The 15,592-nt window shown below is 49.6% G+C and overlaps 1 protein-coding gene across 3 annotated transcripts; it reads right to left on the minus strand.

Annotated features, from left to right (window-relative positions):
- Positions 1-1,982: 1,982 nt before the first annotated feature.
- Positions 1,983-15,303, minus strand: LOC310668129 (adiponectin receptor protein 1-like). 3 transcript variants are annotated; one of them, XM_083421109.1, is made up of 8 exons: positions 15,139-15,303; positions 14,204-14,399; positions 13,646-13,798; positions 11,381-11,552; positions 10,298-10,484; positions 7,938-8,125; positions 6,349-6,542; positions 1,983-2,287 (listed from the first exon to the last, which is right to left on the minus strand). In XM_083421109.1, exons 2-8 carry the CDS (start codon positions 14,300-14,302, stop codon positions 2,159-2,161), a joined length of 1,122 nt encoding a protein of 373 aa, XP_083277235.1. In that variant the 5' UTR covers positions 14,303-14,399; positions 15,139-15,303; the 3' UTR covers positions 1,983-2,158. The 3 variants fall into 3 exon arrangements, with proteins under 3 accessions (XP_083277235.1, XP_083277234.1, XP_083277236.1); XM_083421108.1 differs by lacking the exon at positions 15,139-15,303 and adding an exon at positions 14,659-14,894; XM_083421110.1 differs by lacking the exons at positions 14,204-14,399; positions 15,139-15,303 and adding an exon at positions 14,659-14,894.
- Between the last annotated feature and the right edge of the window lie 289 nt (positions 15,304-15,592).

Here is a 15,592-nt window from a genome sequence, read left to right on the forward strand (position 1 = left end):
GCGAGGCATGCCTCGTTACTCCTTACAAGCTGGCTAGAGTTGCCAAACGAAAGAAAGGTGGCAGTGTCATATATTCAAAAAGCAGCAGGAGAGGCCTTAGCTTAAATGCCACCATTCCCCTCCCAACTATTCAATATAAGGCAGAGGCAGGAGTCGCACAAAGAATTGCAAGGACTATTCTTTCCAAGCCACCTCCTCCTGCTGCTCCATTCCTTTGGGGGTCAGGTTACACTCTCTCCATAAAAACAGAATCCAGGATATCTTTGGGCCTCCTCTTGCCATCCCATTCCTTGTGCCATTGCATCTTTAACATACGTAAAAATGAACTGTGCAGAGCAGGAGAGAGAGAATAAGATTCAGATCTCAGAATTACCCGCCTGCCCTTTCAGACTTGTCCATTGGGCCGTAGCCTTGCCTCCTGTCCAAAGGTGGAGCTAGCTGCTCCAGCACCCAGAGCGGCATACATGCTGTGCCCGCGGGGGCAGCCCCCCTTAGGGATGACACCCAGGGCGGACCGCACCCCCTCCCCACCCCCTTCCTCTGCCAGTGCTCCTCTCCCGCTGAGTTGAAGCACTGGTGTTGGGCACACACTGCACAGCACTCCCAAATTAGGAGATCCATATCCTGCTTTCCCACTGTGCAGCCCAATCCAGAGAGCTGCTGAGCAGCTTGCATTCCCAGGAGGCTGTGACACAACAAGGTCAATGATATTGGAGCGACTTGGCCTTCTAATTTGGGTTGCCAGGCATGAACAAAGGGGGAAGTGCCCTCCTCCCCAATACAGACACTGGCCCCTGCCATCTGCACCTCTTCTCCCCAAGGAGCAAAGGGCTGAGGATTCTTCAGCAAGTGCATGGACTGATGGCCTTTCGTTATAAAGGTAAATGAAGTGGAGCCCCTTCAGGTGTCTTTCACCTGCCAAACACCCTAAATCAAAGAAGTCCCAGCACCACTGTTTTCAGTGGAGAAAAAGAAGACCTCCTGCTGTTTGTTGTGGGGTGGAGGGTGCAGAAGCAGAGGGCCTGTGACAAAAAGTGCTGGGCACAGGATTGCTCTCCACAGGCCCATCTCTGGGCTATTAAATGCTGGTGAAGGGGTGGAGGTCACAGTCTATGTCTGTGCAGGAAGGCTTTCCCCTGCCTAAGACATTGATCCCTTTATGCATAAAAGGCATTCTTATTTTCCCAGACAAAATCCACATAGCTTGCCCTCCCCTGCCCCCACCAAAAAAAGTGTTTACCACACATCTTTTCTAGCAGGTTGCAGAGCCCAGGAATCCTGGCTCCTGCCTGCCCCGTAGCACATTTAGGCACCCCACTCCCCACCCTGATAAGGAGGGACGACTTGGGGGCCCACAGCTGCATCCATCCCCACCCTGATTATTTCCCTTGCCAGGATGACAACTATGCAAGTCTGCTGTGCACTGATTTCAGCCTGGCGAAGGCTCTTCCCCATTGGCCTTTGACCCAAGACCCTAAGATGCCCCCGGCCTTTACCTAGAGGGCTTCTCAGAAACCAATCCATATCTTTCCTTGGGAGGGCTGGGCGTGGAAGCCAGAAGTCCTGCCTGACCAAAGAGATCAGAGTTCAGTTTGAGCAAAAAAAGGGGTTGCTGTGCTTTTGAGCAGAGTGCATGCTCCCTTAGTGGCCAGTTTAAAACAAATCCCTCATAAATACTGATTGAACACACAGACGCACACACTAAGGCCTTGTCAGACCCATCCTTGGACCTTCATACCATAACATCAGCATCCCCTTGGCCCACACAGAGGCCCCCTGCACCCATCCCACTCTCAGAAACTTCGGGGTTGGCTAGGGGAGTCCTAAGCTGTTTCCAGGGACTGTTTTAGTCCTGTTCCATTGCTTTGGTTCCTCATCCTAATTTAAATACCTTCTGGCATTTTGTGCACGTGTGTGCACACACGAGAGAGCTGCCCTGATGGGGAGAAAAGGAAGCCCCTGCCCCCAAGAATAAAAAGATCTGAGACACAGCAATTTTCTTCAAAGGAAGGAAGGAGAAGGAACAGCCCCCTCCTCAAACAGGTGCAGTGCCCTTAATAAGGGGGGGGGGAGGCCCTGTCCTCTTGGTTCATACGGAGTGCAGTGTGAAGAGCTGCCCTTGTCCAGCAGAGGTGGTCAGTCTGCTCTAGGAAGGCTATCAGAGCACAGTGTTCTCGGTGCAGGTGCCCCCCAAGGAAGAGCGGAACGCTTGCAGCTGGGAGACCCCGTGGAGATGGACACAAGCAGCCGCCACCACCAGCACATGGAAGATTTGGTGGGAGTGGAACTGGAGCAGGAAGAAGAGGGAGCGGGAGGGGGGAGAGAGAGAGAGAAAGAGAGAAAGAAGCTGAACCCAGGATTTCTGATGGCATGGGCTCTCTCCACGTGAGGCTTGTCGGCTGGAGAGTTGCTTCGCCCCAACCCCTGTGAACCAGCGATGGGGAACCTGCACTACAAGCCCATCATCTTCAACAACTGCTCCTGCTGGCTGGGACCAAGGGGGGTCAGAGGTTAATGACATTTGCAGGGACACAGGTTCCCGTTCCCCCATCCCTACTTTAAACCCACCAACGGGTTTAAACAAAAAACCTGGAGGGAAACAATGGCCCAGAGAAGCCAGGAATGCTTCGCTTCCCAGTTTAGTGCTTAATTTTAAAAGGTACCCAACACACTTGTAGAATGCAGCCTGCCTAAGCTACTTGTATTCTTCATTAAACTGTGTGAGTTATGTTCACTCAAAAGTAGGCGTTGCTGAGGCACCATCTAAAGCTGCAATGCCACTAGAATTGCTTCCTTCATTCTGGCCAATTTGCTTTGCATTTTACAGCTCCACAAGACAGAAATGTCTAAAGTGAAGCTTACTGCATCAATGCTTTTCCATGCTGGGAGAAAAGCCAGACCAGTTGAACATCTGACTTGTGAAGCTGTCAAAAGTGCAAGATTTCTGCCCAGAGAGACAGAAAGAAGCAACTCTAATGGACACTTAGCTATTTCTCAACTAGGCCAGGTTTTTCAGGTACAGTGGTACCTCTTGGTTAAGAACTTAATTTGTTCCGGAGGTCCATTCTTAACCTGAAACTGTTCTTAACCTGAGGTACCACTTTAGCTAATGGGGCCTCCTGCTGCCGCTGCAGTCGTGCAATTTCTGTTCTCATCCTGAAGCAAAGTTCTTAACTCAAGGTACTATTTCTGGGTTTGCGGAGTCTGTAACCTGAAGTGTCTGTAACCTGAAGCGTCTGTAACCCAAGGTACCACTGTATAACGATTGCATTGTCTCATTTTGTATTGCATTGTATTTTAGATCAGGGATGGGGCCTTCATGACCCCCCAGATGTTGCTGGACTACAGCTCCCATCAGCCCCTGACCCTTGGCTGTGCTGTCTGGAGCTGGTGGGATCTGGAATCCAACAACCTCTGGTTCCCCCTTCTTGGTTTACAGGAAGCTTAAATAAATTCAAGCATTAATATCACAAAAATGGTGGGGCTTCCTTGTGCCAGTGTTGCTAAATCTGATTCTTCAGACCCTGTCAGACCTGCTGGAGGTGGCGGCGGGCTGGGCCTTGGGGTTCCCAAGCCTACTGGTTTTGGGAGACTTCAACGTCCATGCCGATGCCGCTCCCTCCTCACAGGCTCTGGACCTAGTGACTTCCATGGCAACAGTAGGGCTCTCCCAGTTTGTTTTGGGCCCCACTAATCAAGCAGGCCACATGCTGGATCTGATCTTTGGGGCTGGCATAGATGCAATCATGCTCCCCCCTGTGGAAGTGCCATGGTCTGATCACTACGCTCTGAAAGCCAAGACTGACTTCCCGCTCCTCCCCTGCTCGGGTGGCAAGCCTATTTGGGCTCGCCCGCGAAGGCTGATGGATCCTGATAGATTCCGTCAGGCCTTGCGGGACCTTGCTCCTCCTGGCAACTCATTAGATGACCTTGTTGAGGACTAAAATAACCAGCTCTTGGCAGCCATCGATGAGATTGCACCTAAGAGCCCTCTGTGACCCCGTCGAAACTGGGCCCCTTGGTTTACTGAGGAGCTCCGGAAAATGAATCGGGATCTCAGACGGCTAGAGCAAATATGGCGACGGACTCGTGACGGAGCCTCAAGAATATCTTAGAGGACGCTTATGAAAGCCTATGAGATGGCTATGAAAGCTGCTAAGAAATCTTACTTTGCAGCTACCATTGCATCCGCTAGCTCTCGCCCGGAACAACTTTTTAGAATAATTAAGTCAATAACGTCCTTAGGAGGACAACCAAATTTAAGCACAAATTCGACCCACAGCTGTGAGGCATTCACGAGCTTTTTTGCGGAGAAAGTCCTGTTGCTCTGCTGTGACCTCCCTGTCAGTTTAGATACAGTGACTGAACTGGAGGCCCCTTGACTGACTTCAGGTCCAGTGTTGGACCATTTCGATCGGATACTCCCTGCTGATGTGGATAGATTCCTCTAAGCTAGTAGGCCCACCACCTGCCTCCTTGATCCGTGCCAGTCTTGGCTGATTAGGGTGTGTCCAGCTGTCGCGCGGACCCCCCTGGTTGAAATTATCAATTTGTCCCTTGGCACGGGGACATTCCCAGGGGAATTGAAGGAAGCAGTGGTGTGTCCGCTCTTAAAGAAAACTTCACTAGATCCTTTAGACCTATCCAATTACCGCCCAGTTTCAAATCTTCCATATCTGGGTAAGGTAATTGAGAGAGCGGTTGCTGAACAGCTTGGTAGGTTTCTGGAGGAAATATCGGCTTTAGATCCATTTCAGTCCGGTTTCCGTCCTGGTTTCGGGACCGAGACGGCTCTGGTTGCCCTAACAGATTATCTCCGTAGACAACTGGATCGAGGCGGGTCAGGACTGCTGATCCTTTTAGATTTGTCAGCAGCCTTTGACATGGTCGATCATGATCTTCTGGACCACCGCCTCGCTGACGTGGGAATACAGGGCATAGCCCGTAAATGGCTGTGCTCTTTTATCTCTGGTCGGGTCAGAGGGTGGCACTAGGGAGGGAAATGTCGTTGCGCCACTCCTTGGTGTGTGGAATGCCGCAGGGCGCAATCCTTTCCCCGATGCTTTTTAACATCTTTTTGCGCCCCCTTGCCCAGATTGTCCGGAGCTTTGGGCTGTGCTGTCACCAATATGCTGATGACACTCAGCTCTATCTGCTGATGGATGGCCACACCGACTCGGCTCCGAACACACTGACCAGATGCTTGGAAGCTGCGGCTGGATTGTTTTGTGGGAGCCGATTGAAACTAAATCCTTCGAAGACAGAGGTCCTATGGCTGGGTCGGGATGGCATGGGGATGAGGGACCAACTCCCTTCTCTTGCGGGGGTCCAATTAGTGCCACTGCCTTCCGTTAAGAGTTTGGGTGTAATCCTTGATGCCTCCCTTTCCAAGGAGGCACAGGTTACAGCAACAGCCAAGGTGACATTTTTCCACCTTCACCGCATCAAGCAGTTGGTCCCTTACCTTTCCCGCCCCGACCTGGCCACAGTGATCCATGCGACGGTCATCTCCAGGCTTGACTACTGTAATTCGCTCTACGCAGGGCTGCCCTTGAAGCTGTCCCAGAAACTCCAGCGGGTACAGAATGCTGCAGCGAGGCTCCTCACGGGGTCTCTGCCATGGGAGCATATTCACCCAGTGCTTTTCCAGCTGCACTGGCTCCCGGTGGAGTACAGGGTCAGATTTAAGGTGCTGCTTTTGACCTTTAAAGCCCTTCGCGGCCTAGGACCCTCGTACCTACGGGGCCGCCTCTCCTGGTATGCCCCACGGAGAGCCTCAAGGTCCATAAATAGCAACACCCTAGTGGTCCTGGGCCCTAAGGAAGTTAGATTAGCTTCAACCAGAGCCAGGGCCTTTTCAACTCTGGCTCCGGCCTGGTGGAACGCTCTGCCTCATGAGACCAGGGCCCTGCAGGATCTGATTTGTTTCCACAGGCCCTCCCCCTCTTTCTTTTTTCTTTTCCTTTCTCCTCCTGCAATGAGGCTACATTTTAATATTTTAATATTTCAATATTTTAATGTATTTTAATTTTGTTTTTAAGTTGTATTTATTCAACTTATTTTTATTATTGCTTGTTAGCCGCCCTGAGCCCGGCCTTGGCTGGGGAGGGCGGGATATAAATAAAAAAAGTATTATTATTATTATTATTATTATTATTATTATTCTCTTGGGTCTTGGGCAGAAAAAGGGCTTCTGCATCCCCTGATCCTTTTGACATCTGTGGCCAAGTGTGTCTTCCAACTCTGACTTTTACTGTCCCTTGAGGAAGGAGATATTCCAAACCTGACATGAAGATGCAGGGAATTCAGACTCACCCCAAAGGCCAGTTCCTCCCACACAACACGTACCCATATGTCACACTTGCCCGGGAAGAAGCGTTCGGGGATTCGGGCAGCGTAGAGGCCCACGCCCAGGATGTAGAGGATTGCCATGAGGAAGAGCCAGCCGATCTGCCCCACAGTCGTGGCCTTGATGAATCCTTCAGCAATCATGAAGTGGAGTGTGGGCACCAAGCCACTCAGCCCCAGGCCCAGGAACACCCCTGTCCAAGAAATAAGAAAGGTCACTGTGTGGATGAGCTCCTCTCAGGGATTAATAGAAAGAAGGCCTTATCTGGTCTCAATCCTGGAACTGAAGTTTAATGTCAAATATGGAGAATAGAAGAGCATGTACAAAGAAGCCGAATTATCTAGGCCAATGGTTCCCAGACTCCCTGCTCCTGCACCAGGACCACTTGAAAATTGCTAGGGGTCTTGACAGACCCCTCAATGATTTTCTGTCTGTGGTAACAATTGTACTGTACTGTGCTAGATGCTGTATGCTTCTTAATTGTATTTTTATTTAATTTATTTATTAAAATTTGTATGCCATTTCACTGTAAATGAAATCTCTAAGCATTTTACAACAGTATAAAATAAAACAGGATAGTATTAAAAATAGGTATTAAAATATTCCAAAGAATTCAGATTGCTAGACTCCAGATCCCATCATTCCCAGCCAGCATGACCAGTGGTCAGGGTTGAAGAGAGTTGGAGTCCAACAATATATAGAGGTGCTAGATTGGCTAACCCTCATCTATAGCCATAGGATGAGACTTGAACTAAAGTCTGGCTCTCCCACTAAACTTTTTGCCATTATGCTACGCTAGTTCCACACATTGTTATGTACTAATCCTGTTACTAGCTTCCAAGTGGGAAAAATGCCTTTAACAACGTGTTACTGCACACTTTGGCCATGTCACAGAATCATAGACTTCTAGACTCGGAAGGGGTCATCTAGTGCTGAATCTCAACTAAAGCATCCATGACAGATGGCCATCCAACCTCTGTTTAAAAACCTCCAAGGAAAGAGAGTCCACCACCTTCCAAGGGAGTCCATTCCACTATCAAATAGCTCTGACTGTCAGAAAGTTCTTCCTGATGTTTAGTCCAAATCTCCTTTCTTGGAGCTTGAAGCCATTGGTTCAGGTCCTCCCCTCCACGGCAGGAGAAAACAAGCTTGGCCCCTCTTCCATGGGGCAGCCCTTGAGATATTGGAAGATGGCTACCCTATCTCCTCACAGTCTCATTTCCAGGCTAAAGATACCCAGCTCCTTCAACCACTCCTCAGAAGGCTTGGTTTCCAGACCCTGGATCATCCTGATTGTATTTTTGCACTACCCTCAAGTTAAGCTTTTGCTCTGTAAAAATTTGTATTTTGCTAGTAAACAGAACTATTTTAACCGAGCTTGATTTCCAAAGTGATTCCTGGTGTAGAAGTACTATATCTCAACTGGGAAATGCATTTATCAGAATGAGATCCATTCTGAGGGTCCAGCTGTGTTCTGGCACTTTCAGAGCCTATGACTTTCTAACTACATGAGTGTGTTCTAAGGAAATCCTCCAATGGGGCCCGATCCATCACAAGCAATGCCAAAACGACAATTGTGCATGATTACCTGCTCGGACGGCCCGGTACTGTGGGGTGGCAAAGTGGTCCCACTGCGACACCATGATGGCCGTGACGCCCAGGACACAAATGATGACGAGGTAGATGAGTTGGGGTTGAGGTGAGCAGTAAAAGGAATAATAGAGCCAGGGAACAAAACTGCCCATGGTGAGCAGGGCGATTCCAGAGTAATCCAGTCTGCACAACAGAAAGCAGGGTGGGCTTGCCAGTAGACAGACAGAGCAGGCAGCCCTCCCCCAGCACCAGGAGGCTGCTTGAATTTCCCATGATGCCCCTCACATGGCATGTGCTGCTGAGGCCAATGTGGGAGATGCTTGAATTTCTCATGCTGCCCCAGGCAGCACTGGGTTGGGGGGCATTGTGGGAAATTTAAAGGGGGCTCCCAGACCTAGCCAGCTGATGCTGATCAACATGCTAGAAATTTCTTTAAAAGGGGAGCCCAGGGTAGACCCCATTGAGGCACAGGGACTGTATGCTAGAAGAGTTTGAAGAAAAGTTTGGATTTGATATCCCAGTTTATCAGTACTCGAAGGAGTCTCAAAGCGGCTAACATTCTCCTTTCCCTTCCTCTCCCACACCAAACACTCTGTGAGGTGAGTGGGGCTGAGAGACTTCAAGGAAGTGTGACTGGCCCAAGGTCACCCAGCAGCTGCATGTGGAGGAGCAGAGACGCGAACCCGGTTCACTAGATTACAAATCCACCTCTCTGAACCACTACACCACACTGGCTCTCAATGCTTGGCAGCACAGAAGGACAGAGTGACACAAAACAGGGCAAAAAGAAGGGCACCAATCTGCATAAAATTTGCACATGGTAACTTATACGCACAGCTGCAAATTAAGAAATAATTACGATAATTAAATGGAAATGAATACCACCTCACCCTAGTAGGGAAGACTTGGACAGCTTGCCAGCTGGCTCTGTCTTCTGAGCAGGTGCTGCTAACTGTTGAGGGCAGGGCGGATAAAAATCAATGATTTTTTAAATTAAAAAATCGGGTTTTATTATTTAAATTGGATTTTTTAAAATTTAAATTGGATTTTTAAAATAAAATGCTTTTGGAGGAAAAAATCTTTCTAAAGATAGTTTTCTATTTAAGTTACATGATAGTCCAAAGGCTATTCATTAGGAAATAAGGATTTGTTTTAAGTTTTTCATGTGTGCTAAAACTCAGTTATGGAGTTATGGATACATCAGTTATGGATACATATGCTATAATGTTATTGTTTTAGTTAAATAAATTGTTTAAATTGTTATTAAGAAAATTATTATTTTTCTCATTCCAATCAAGTACAGCAGAAAAGTTGTCCAATTAGAAACAGTTAACTTATTAAACCTCAAATAATTTCATAATTATTGTGTATACTAAACTCCATAACCCAGCCTATGGCTGACAAACCAGTGGACCTACAGCTTGCCTGGGTTCTTCAAGATGTGGATCCTTATATTACCTTACAGGTTGCTAAATTCCTAACAGCCGTCTTCTCGTATAAGAGACGGAACAGAATGTTAGCTGATTATTGATAGCTATAAGAATTTTCTATAATGACATCAGATATTGATTTTACTGTAGTGCCTAAAATTTTTAATCTTAATCTTAAATTTTTCCTATGAATGGCTAATATCTGTCCTTGTGAGTTGTGAACTGTGTTATACTACTTGTGATTTGTACGAGTCCGCTGTTTTATTTGATTTGTTTTGTTTTGCTTTGTTGTGTTGTGTTCCATTATGGGCGTAAAGCCGAATAAACATTTTGTTGTTGTTATTTCATAATTATCTATCTATGTATTTCTAATAGTATAACCAAATCAGTATGTTTTGATATAACTGTAAAAACTACTCTGAACATTTATTATTCCAAAAATGAAGCCTTTATCTGGTTGTAAATATTAAGATTATACCAGCAAGAATGAGTCTTTCTGTAAAAAAATAATTTAAATCAAGTCTTACTGCCTAGTGATTTAAATCAAATCCACCCTGGCTGAGAGGCAACTTCAAGGGCCCCCTCCCTCTATATTTAAACCACACATGACCTGAGCAGCCCTCCCATAGAGGATACCTTCAGATAAAGTGATGGCCCCTGACAGCCCTTCAGAAATAGAGGACAGTCCTCTGTAAAGTAGGACACATGGCCACTCTAACACAAGGACTTTGACTCTCTTAAAACCGTCCGTGCATCTATTGCCAGCCAGAGAAGAGCTCCCCACTGATGCTCCAAGCACTTGTGTCTCTTGAGAGCTTCGGTGCCACGGAAGATACTCTTGCTCCTCACCATCTCCCACTTCCCACGTGTCCCAGAAGACCTGGGGGGGGGGGGGGCAGGTGAAGCAGGCAGGTGGTAGACTTACTTGGAGAAGGTGCGGGAAACCTCCTCTGAGTGGCAGTAGACCGTGTGGAACAGCCAGGAGAAGCAGAGGCAAAGGATGGCTCCCAAGAAGAACATTCCAAAGACCACACGCTCCTGGATGGGGGCAACGTACTTCATGTTGGGGCTGATCATGTATCCAATGCCCAAGACCAAGAAGAAGAGGAACCCTGGGAGAGGAAGAGAAGAAAGCTGCCCACATCTCTTTCTAGGTGTCTCCACATACCCCAACCACACTGAAAGGGTAGTCCTCTCTGGAATTTGGAGGAAATGACTCTGCTCTGCCAGAAGCAGGCAGAGGTCACCAACAGCCCTGCACAAATAGAGACCTGGAGGGGGCCGTCTCTGGGCCTGGCGGTCTGTGGTCACTTCCCCATGAAGTCAGGGGTGTCAACTGGAAAAACCTGAACCTGTGTCCCATCCCCCCTTATCTCTCTCTCACACACAGTTTCCCTGCAGCACAAGAGAGGTGCATATGCAAAATAAACAAGCAAACAGAGGTAAACAAGTCTAATGTTCTGCCCTGAGTACTTGCACAATAAACATTGAAGCTTACTAATACTGTGGTACCTTGGTTTTCAAACGTCTCATTGACGAACATTTCGGTTTTTGAAGGCCGTAAACCTGGAAGTAAGTGCTTCAGTTTTCGAACATGCCTCGAAAGTCGAACATGCCACGCAGCTTCCGCTGAGTGCAAGATCCTGAGGCCTAGCTGTCGGCTATTGAGTTTTCAGTTTTCAAATGTTTCAGAATTTGAACAGTCTTCCGGAACGGATTACATTCAAAAACTGAGGTACCACTGTATATGAAAAGTGAAGCTCACTAACATAGTGATTAGAATGTCAGGAAACACCATCAGTGAACCATATTTGTGTTACCTGTTAAGTATATTTTATGCTGATTTTTAAAAAATATTAACAAAGAAGATGATAGCTATATTCTGAAGCTGAAATAGTTTGCTATGATGTGAGACACAGAAGAAGAAGGGAGCTAATCCAGATTGCCCCCTTCCTCTTCCTCCACCACACCAGGTTCTTGCTGTGTGGAGCAGAGCCCCATGACTGACCAAGCAGATGTGTCCAGATGTTGCCTGTCTCCGTGTGGAGGCGGAAGATGCTTCGGAAACAAGCACGGAAGGAGGGCATGGGCGGCCGGTGCCCATGGAGGAGGAAGTCATTGTCCTTCAGCCAGTCAGGCAGCACATCATAAGGCATGACACGCCAGCGCCCCTCCCAGACCTACAACGGGAGAAAAGACGGAGATTGTGTAGACAATACTGGCTTAAAATGCAGCTAGGCCGTTCTCTTTTTGAACTTCAGTCGGAGCTGTTTTGAGGAAAAACACACTGAAACATAGAACTTCTTTTTTTTTTAATGACAGCATGCAGTAGATAAAGGATAGGCATGGATTGTGGTTAATGTGTGTATCCCACTTCTGCAACCCGTGGTGGGAGCACACTGGGTGCAGAGTGAGCAGTATGTGAGCGCAGCCTAAGGCTAAGGCACAGGAAAGGATCTTGCCTGTTGATTATACTAGGAGCTGAACTAGAATAATATGGTATTCATCTTTTGTAAGAGTGAACTGTGTCTCCATAATTCAAAAAAGTAAACTAAAATCAAACCGTTCCCCCAGTATCAAAAGTATGTACATGTGTGCTGATTCTGTATGCTTCATTTATTTTTTAAAAAATGGGGGTGGGGACACTGCTCTAAAGAGAATTTTTTTACAGCAAGCATAAGGAAGTTTTAAAGTGTCATTGCATTTCATAAGGAACACAGAAGATGTGGCTTTTGAGAGTGCTGAGAATATTCTGTAAAGAAAACAACAACCTCCAGGGCTGCTTTGGTGAAGCAAAGCCAAGAGTTCTCTGTGGATTCAGCTTCACGGCTGAAGGGGGAACAGAACGCAGTTCCCTCCCCGCTCAACACTCTGGCAACAAAGGCAATCCCATAAATACCTTTTCAGAGTCCCACTGAGTTCAATGGGGCTTACTCCCAGGTCAGTGGGTATTAGTCTGCAGCCTGGTTCAAGCATCCTCACCTCAGGGCCACAGCAGAGGCGACCTGGGCTTCCATGCTTGTTGCTCATGCATCTGACCCACTAAGTATAAGGTGTGGGGAGGAGCATGTTTGGGGCATAGTAAGGGGTGCTCCCACCTCCATTAGCCCAGGCACTTTTCTCCCAGCCTGACAGACACTGAAGGTGAAGCAGCCCAGGAGACCGGGGCAGACGATAAGGTGGCAATGTGTGGGTGTCCCCGTTCCCATCATTCTCATGCCACCTTTTGGTGTAAAATAAATAAACAAGCCAGACCTCCAAATTCATTACACATGAGTGTGGCAGACAGGTAAATATACAAATAAGGATCTTGCTTCATCTTGTCTGCTTTGGCACTTCACCATAAACACACTCAGTAGGCCTTAGCAGTGCTGCCAATTCTCTCAGCCCGCCATTTGCAATGTGGGGCAATAATGATGCTGGCCTACCCTACAGGGCTATGGTAAAGCTGTGAACATTTGAAATGTGCTTATATAAATGCCACGGTTGTTTGTTTATTGTGGGTTTTGGTTGGTTTTTTGCCAAGGTATATAAATATCTTAAAATATATAAATAAATGCAGTGGTTGGTGAAACCATGCAATTAATTCTGAGGTCAACCAGCCAGTGGGGTTGCCACAGGCCCTCAAAGCCCCACCCTGTTAGTTGTCACTTGCCTGAACCCAGCAGCAGTCCTCCTCCTCCTGTGCAGCAGCCTCCTTTTCTGTTTCCTGACCCCTCAGGCCAGTCCTTTTTGCACTTTGTGTGGCCTTCTCTCCCTTGCCCATGGCCTCCCTCAGTCGAGGGCCTCCAGGGGACCCCATCAGGAGAGAGGGAGCACCACTGGGCTGCTTTCTCTTCGCTGGCTTCCAGATACTATGCCCCGTTGGGCTTGGCCCTGAGAGCTGGCTCAGAGCGGGGTGTCATGGCAGAGAGGAGAGCCTCTTGCCCACGACTACACTACTCCATCTCCCCCTCTTCTCCAGGGTTGTGTGACTGTTGAGCTTCCCTGCGCCTTGCAAAGCTGGGGAGGAGGCCAATGGGCAGTAGCTGAAGTCATAATATCAGACCCGTGGGCACTTTTGTGACATGCCCAGTTTGCCTTAGCACTGATTGGGTAGCAGCCCATAAAATGAAGAAGAGAGGACGGCCGGACAGCCAGGGGGAGAACTGGAGTCCAGTTCCATAGGGCAAAACTGAGGAAGAGTGAAGCAAGAAAAACAGGGAGCGCCCAAGGAGGCTTGTTTTGAGCCAGGACTGCTCACAGGCGCTTCCCAGCCACATATGTCACTCACCTTCAGGACAAATTCTTCCATCTTCTCCATGGCATGCTGAGCTTGAAGTGGCAACATCATGACCCGAACAGGATCTGTGCCAACCTCATTCTCCTCTAAGTCTGGGTCATCTGTCCCCCAGCCTGTAGGCTCAACCCCCATCGCAATGCCGTCCTGAAAGAAACCACACACAGCAGAATTAGGTCCTACCAATATAACTGGCGAGGCATAGGGTCACCCATTGTTGGAAATCTAATGGGTGCTGGTCTGATCTCCCAGTTACTGCTGCTGCTGGAGGATCAGCAGAAAGAGGGGAAATGGAACTGGGTGTAAGGGTGGCCAATCCTCAGCCAATGCAGAAGGAAATATTCTCATGTGAATTCTTGCTGTTGCCAGAATTCACAGTGTTTTGGCTATCGTTCTCCGGCACTTACTGTGAGTTTCCATACACAAGAAGAGCCTTGCTATTGGATCAAGTCTGGCGCTGGGCTTATTAGGGCTCTGCAACTCCAAAGAGGGATACAGGGGGGCAGGTAGAAAAGATCAGGCATCCCAATGGGTGGTCTTGGTGGCACTCACCTGGCCGATGTCCTCTTGCAGCAAGGGTCTCATTTCAGCGACAGCCTCCTCCCCCCGGTACCCTGCGCACCACCCAGCCCTCTCCTTCAGGGGCTCCATGATGGTGGGGGGGGGAGGGGGTCACAGAGTTGAGGCCTCTTCACAGGCAGAGTCTAGTGCCCTTTGCAAGCCACCAGCCCCATGGTCCCCACTGTCTCTGTGGGAAAGCAGAGGGGGAAGGGGGAGGGGTGCAGAGGGATGAATCCTTTTTTCCTCTCATAAGCTTCAAGAAGTGCTAGTTGCCCCCTACCAACTGTTCTACAGCTGCCATGCCACCAAAAGAACCGCACCCTCTCTGTTGGTCCCACAACCCACAAAAGGCTGTACCCTTCCTTGGCGTCCCTGCCATTTCCCCCAGACGGACATCCACAATCGGCCCTCCCTCAAAATCTACACACCAGTACATTTTGCAACACCCTGCCCTTGTCCCCGGTCCAAGGAACCTTCTTCTGCCCCAAACATTTCCCTGGTCTCCAGGTCTTGTGCAGCCGCTATTCCTGCATCCACTTGGCCTCCTCTCTCCATTGCTCTCTGCCCCCCGCCTGTGACAGCACACTTGCCCACCAGGCAGCGGGTCACTACTGATAGCCTGTCCCCTCTCGTTGCCCAGCAACATGCTGCGGGGAATTTCCTCTTGGGTGCAGGTGTGTGGCAAAGGCGGCCCCCACCCCAGATGGCTCTTTCTGGTTTCCCCATGTGGGCTGGCAAGCGGAGGCCCAGGTTGCTCCCTCTGCCTCCACCGCTGCTCTCCCATTCTTCCAGCGGCCCCCTCCCCACCAGCCCCAATTCCTGGACAACCCCCTGGGGAGACCCACCCAGCAGGCCTGCCCGCCCTGCCGGCCTCCATCCCCTTCCCCCGCCAGCCTCCTCGCCCGGCCCCTCCATCCTGCCCTCACCCCGCGGCCCCGAGCGGCGGCGGCGGCAGCATCAGGACCAGCTCCCGCCAAGGCCCGCCTCTCTCTCCCATTGGCCTCCCTCCCCGCCCGTCACGGGCATCCTCGCCTTGGAAACGCGGCCGGGAGAGAGAGCACTTCCGGCTCCCGCCAGCATCCTCCCGGCCCGCGTTGCCATGGCGACGCTTCCCGGGGCTGCGCGTGCACGCGGGGCGCGCAGCAAGCGGCTTTGCTTATTTATTTCATTAGAAAATATTACGCACCGCAAAGCGGCGTACAAATCCTGCACATAAAGCAGGCCGGTCCCTCCGACGTGGCAGCCGCGCTTCCCGAGAGAGGCGCGCTTGGCCGGCAGCCCCGCGGGAACGCGGAACGCGCGCAGCAGGAGGCGCGCCTGCCGGGCACGAGCCTCTCCCTGGAGGCCCGCTGGCCCTGAGGAAGCCGCGCGGAAGAGCGC

Source organism: Podarcis tiliguerta, assembly GCF_965153285.1.
Source record: "Podarcis tiliguerta genome assembly, chromosome: 17".
Classification (NCBI taxonomy): Eukaryota; Metazoa; Chordata; class Lepidosauria; order Squamata; family Lacertidae; genus Podarcis; species Podarcis tiliguerta.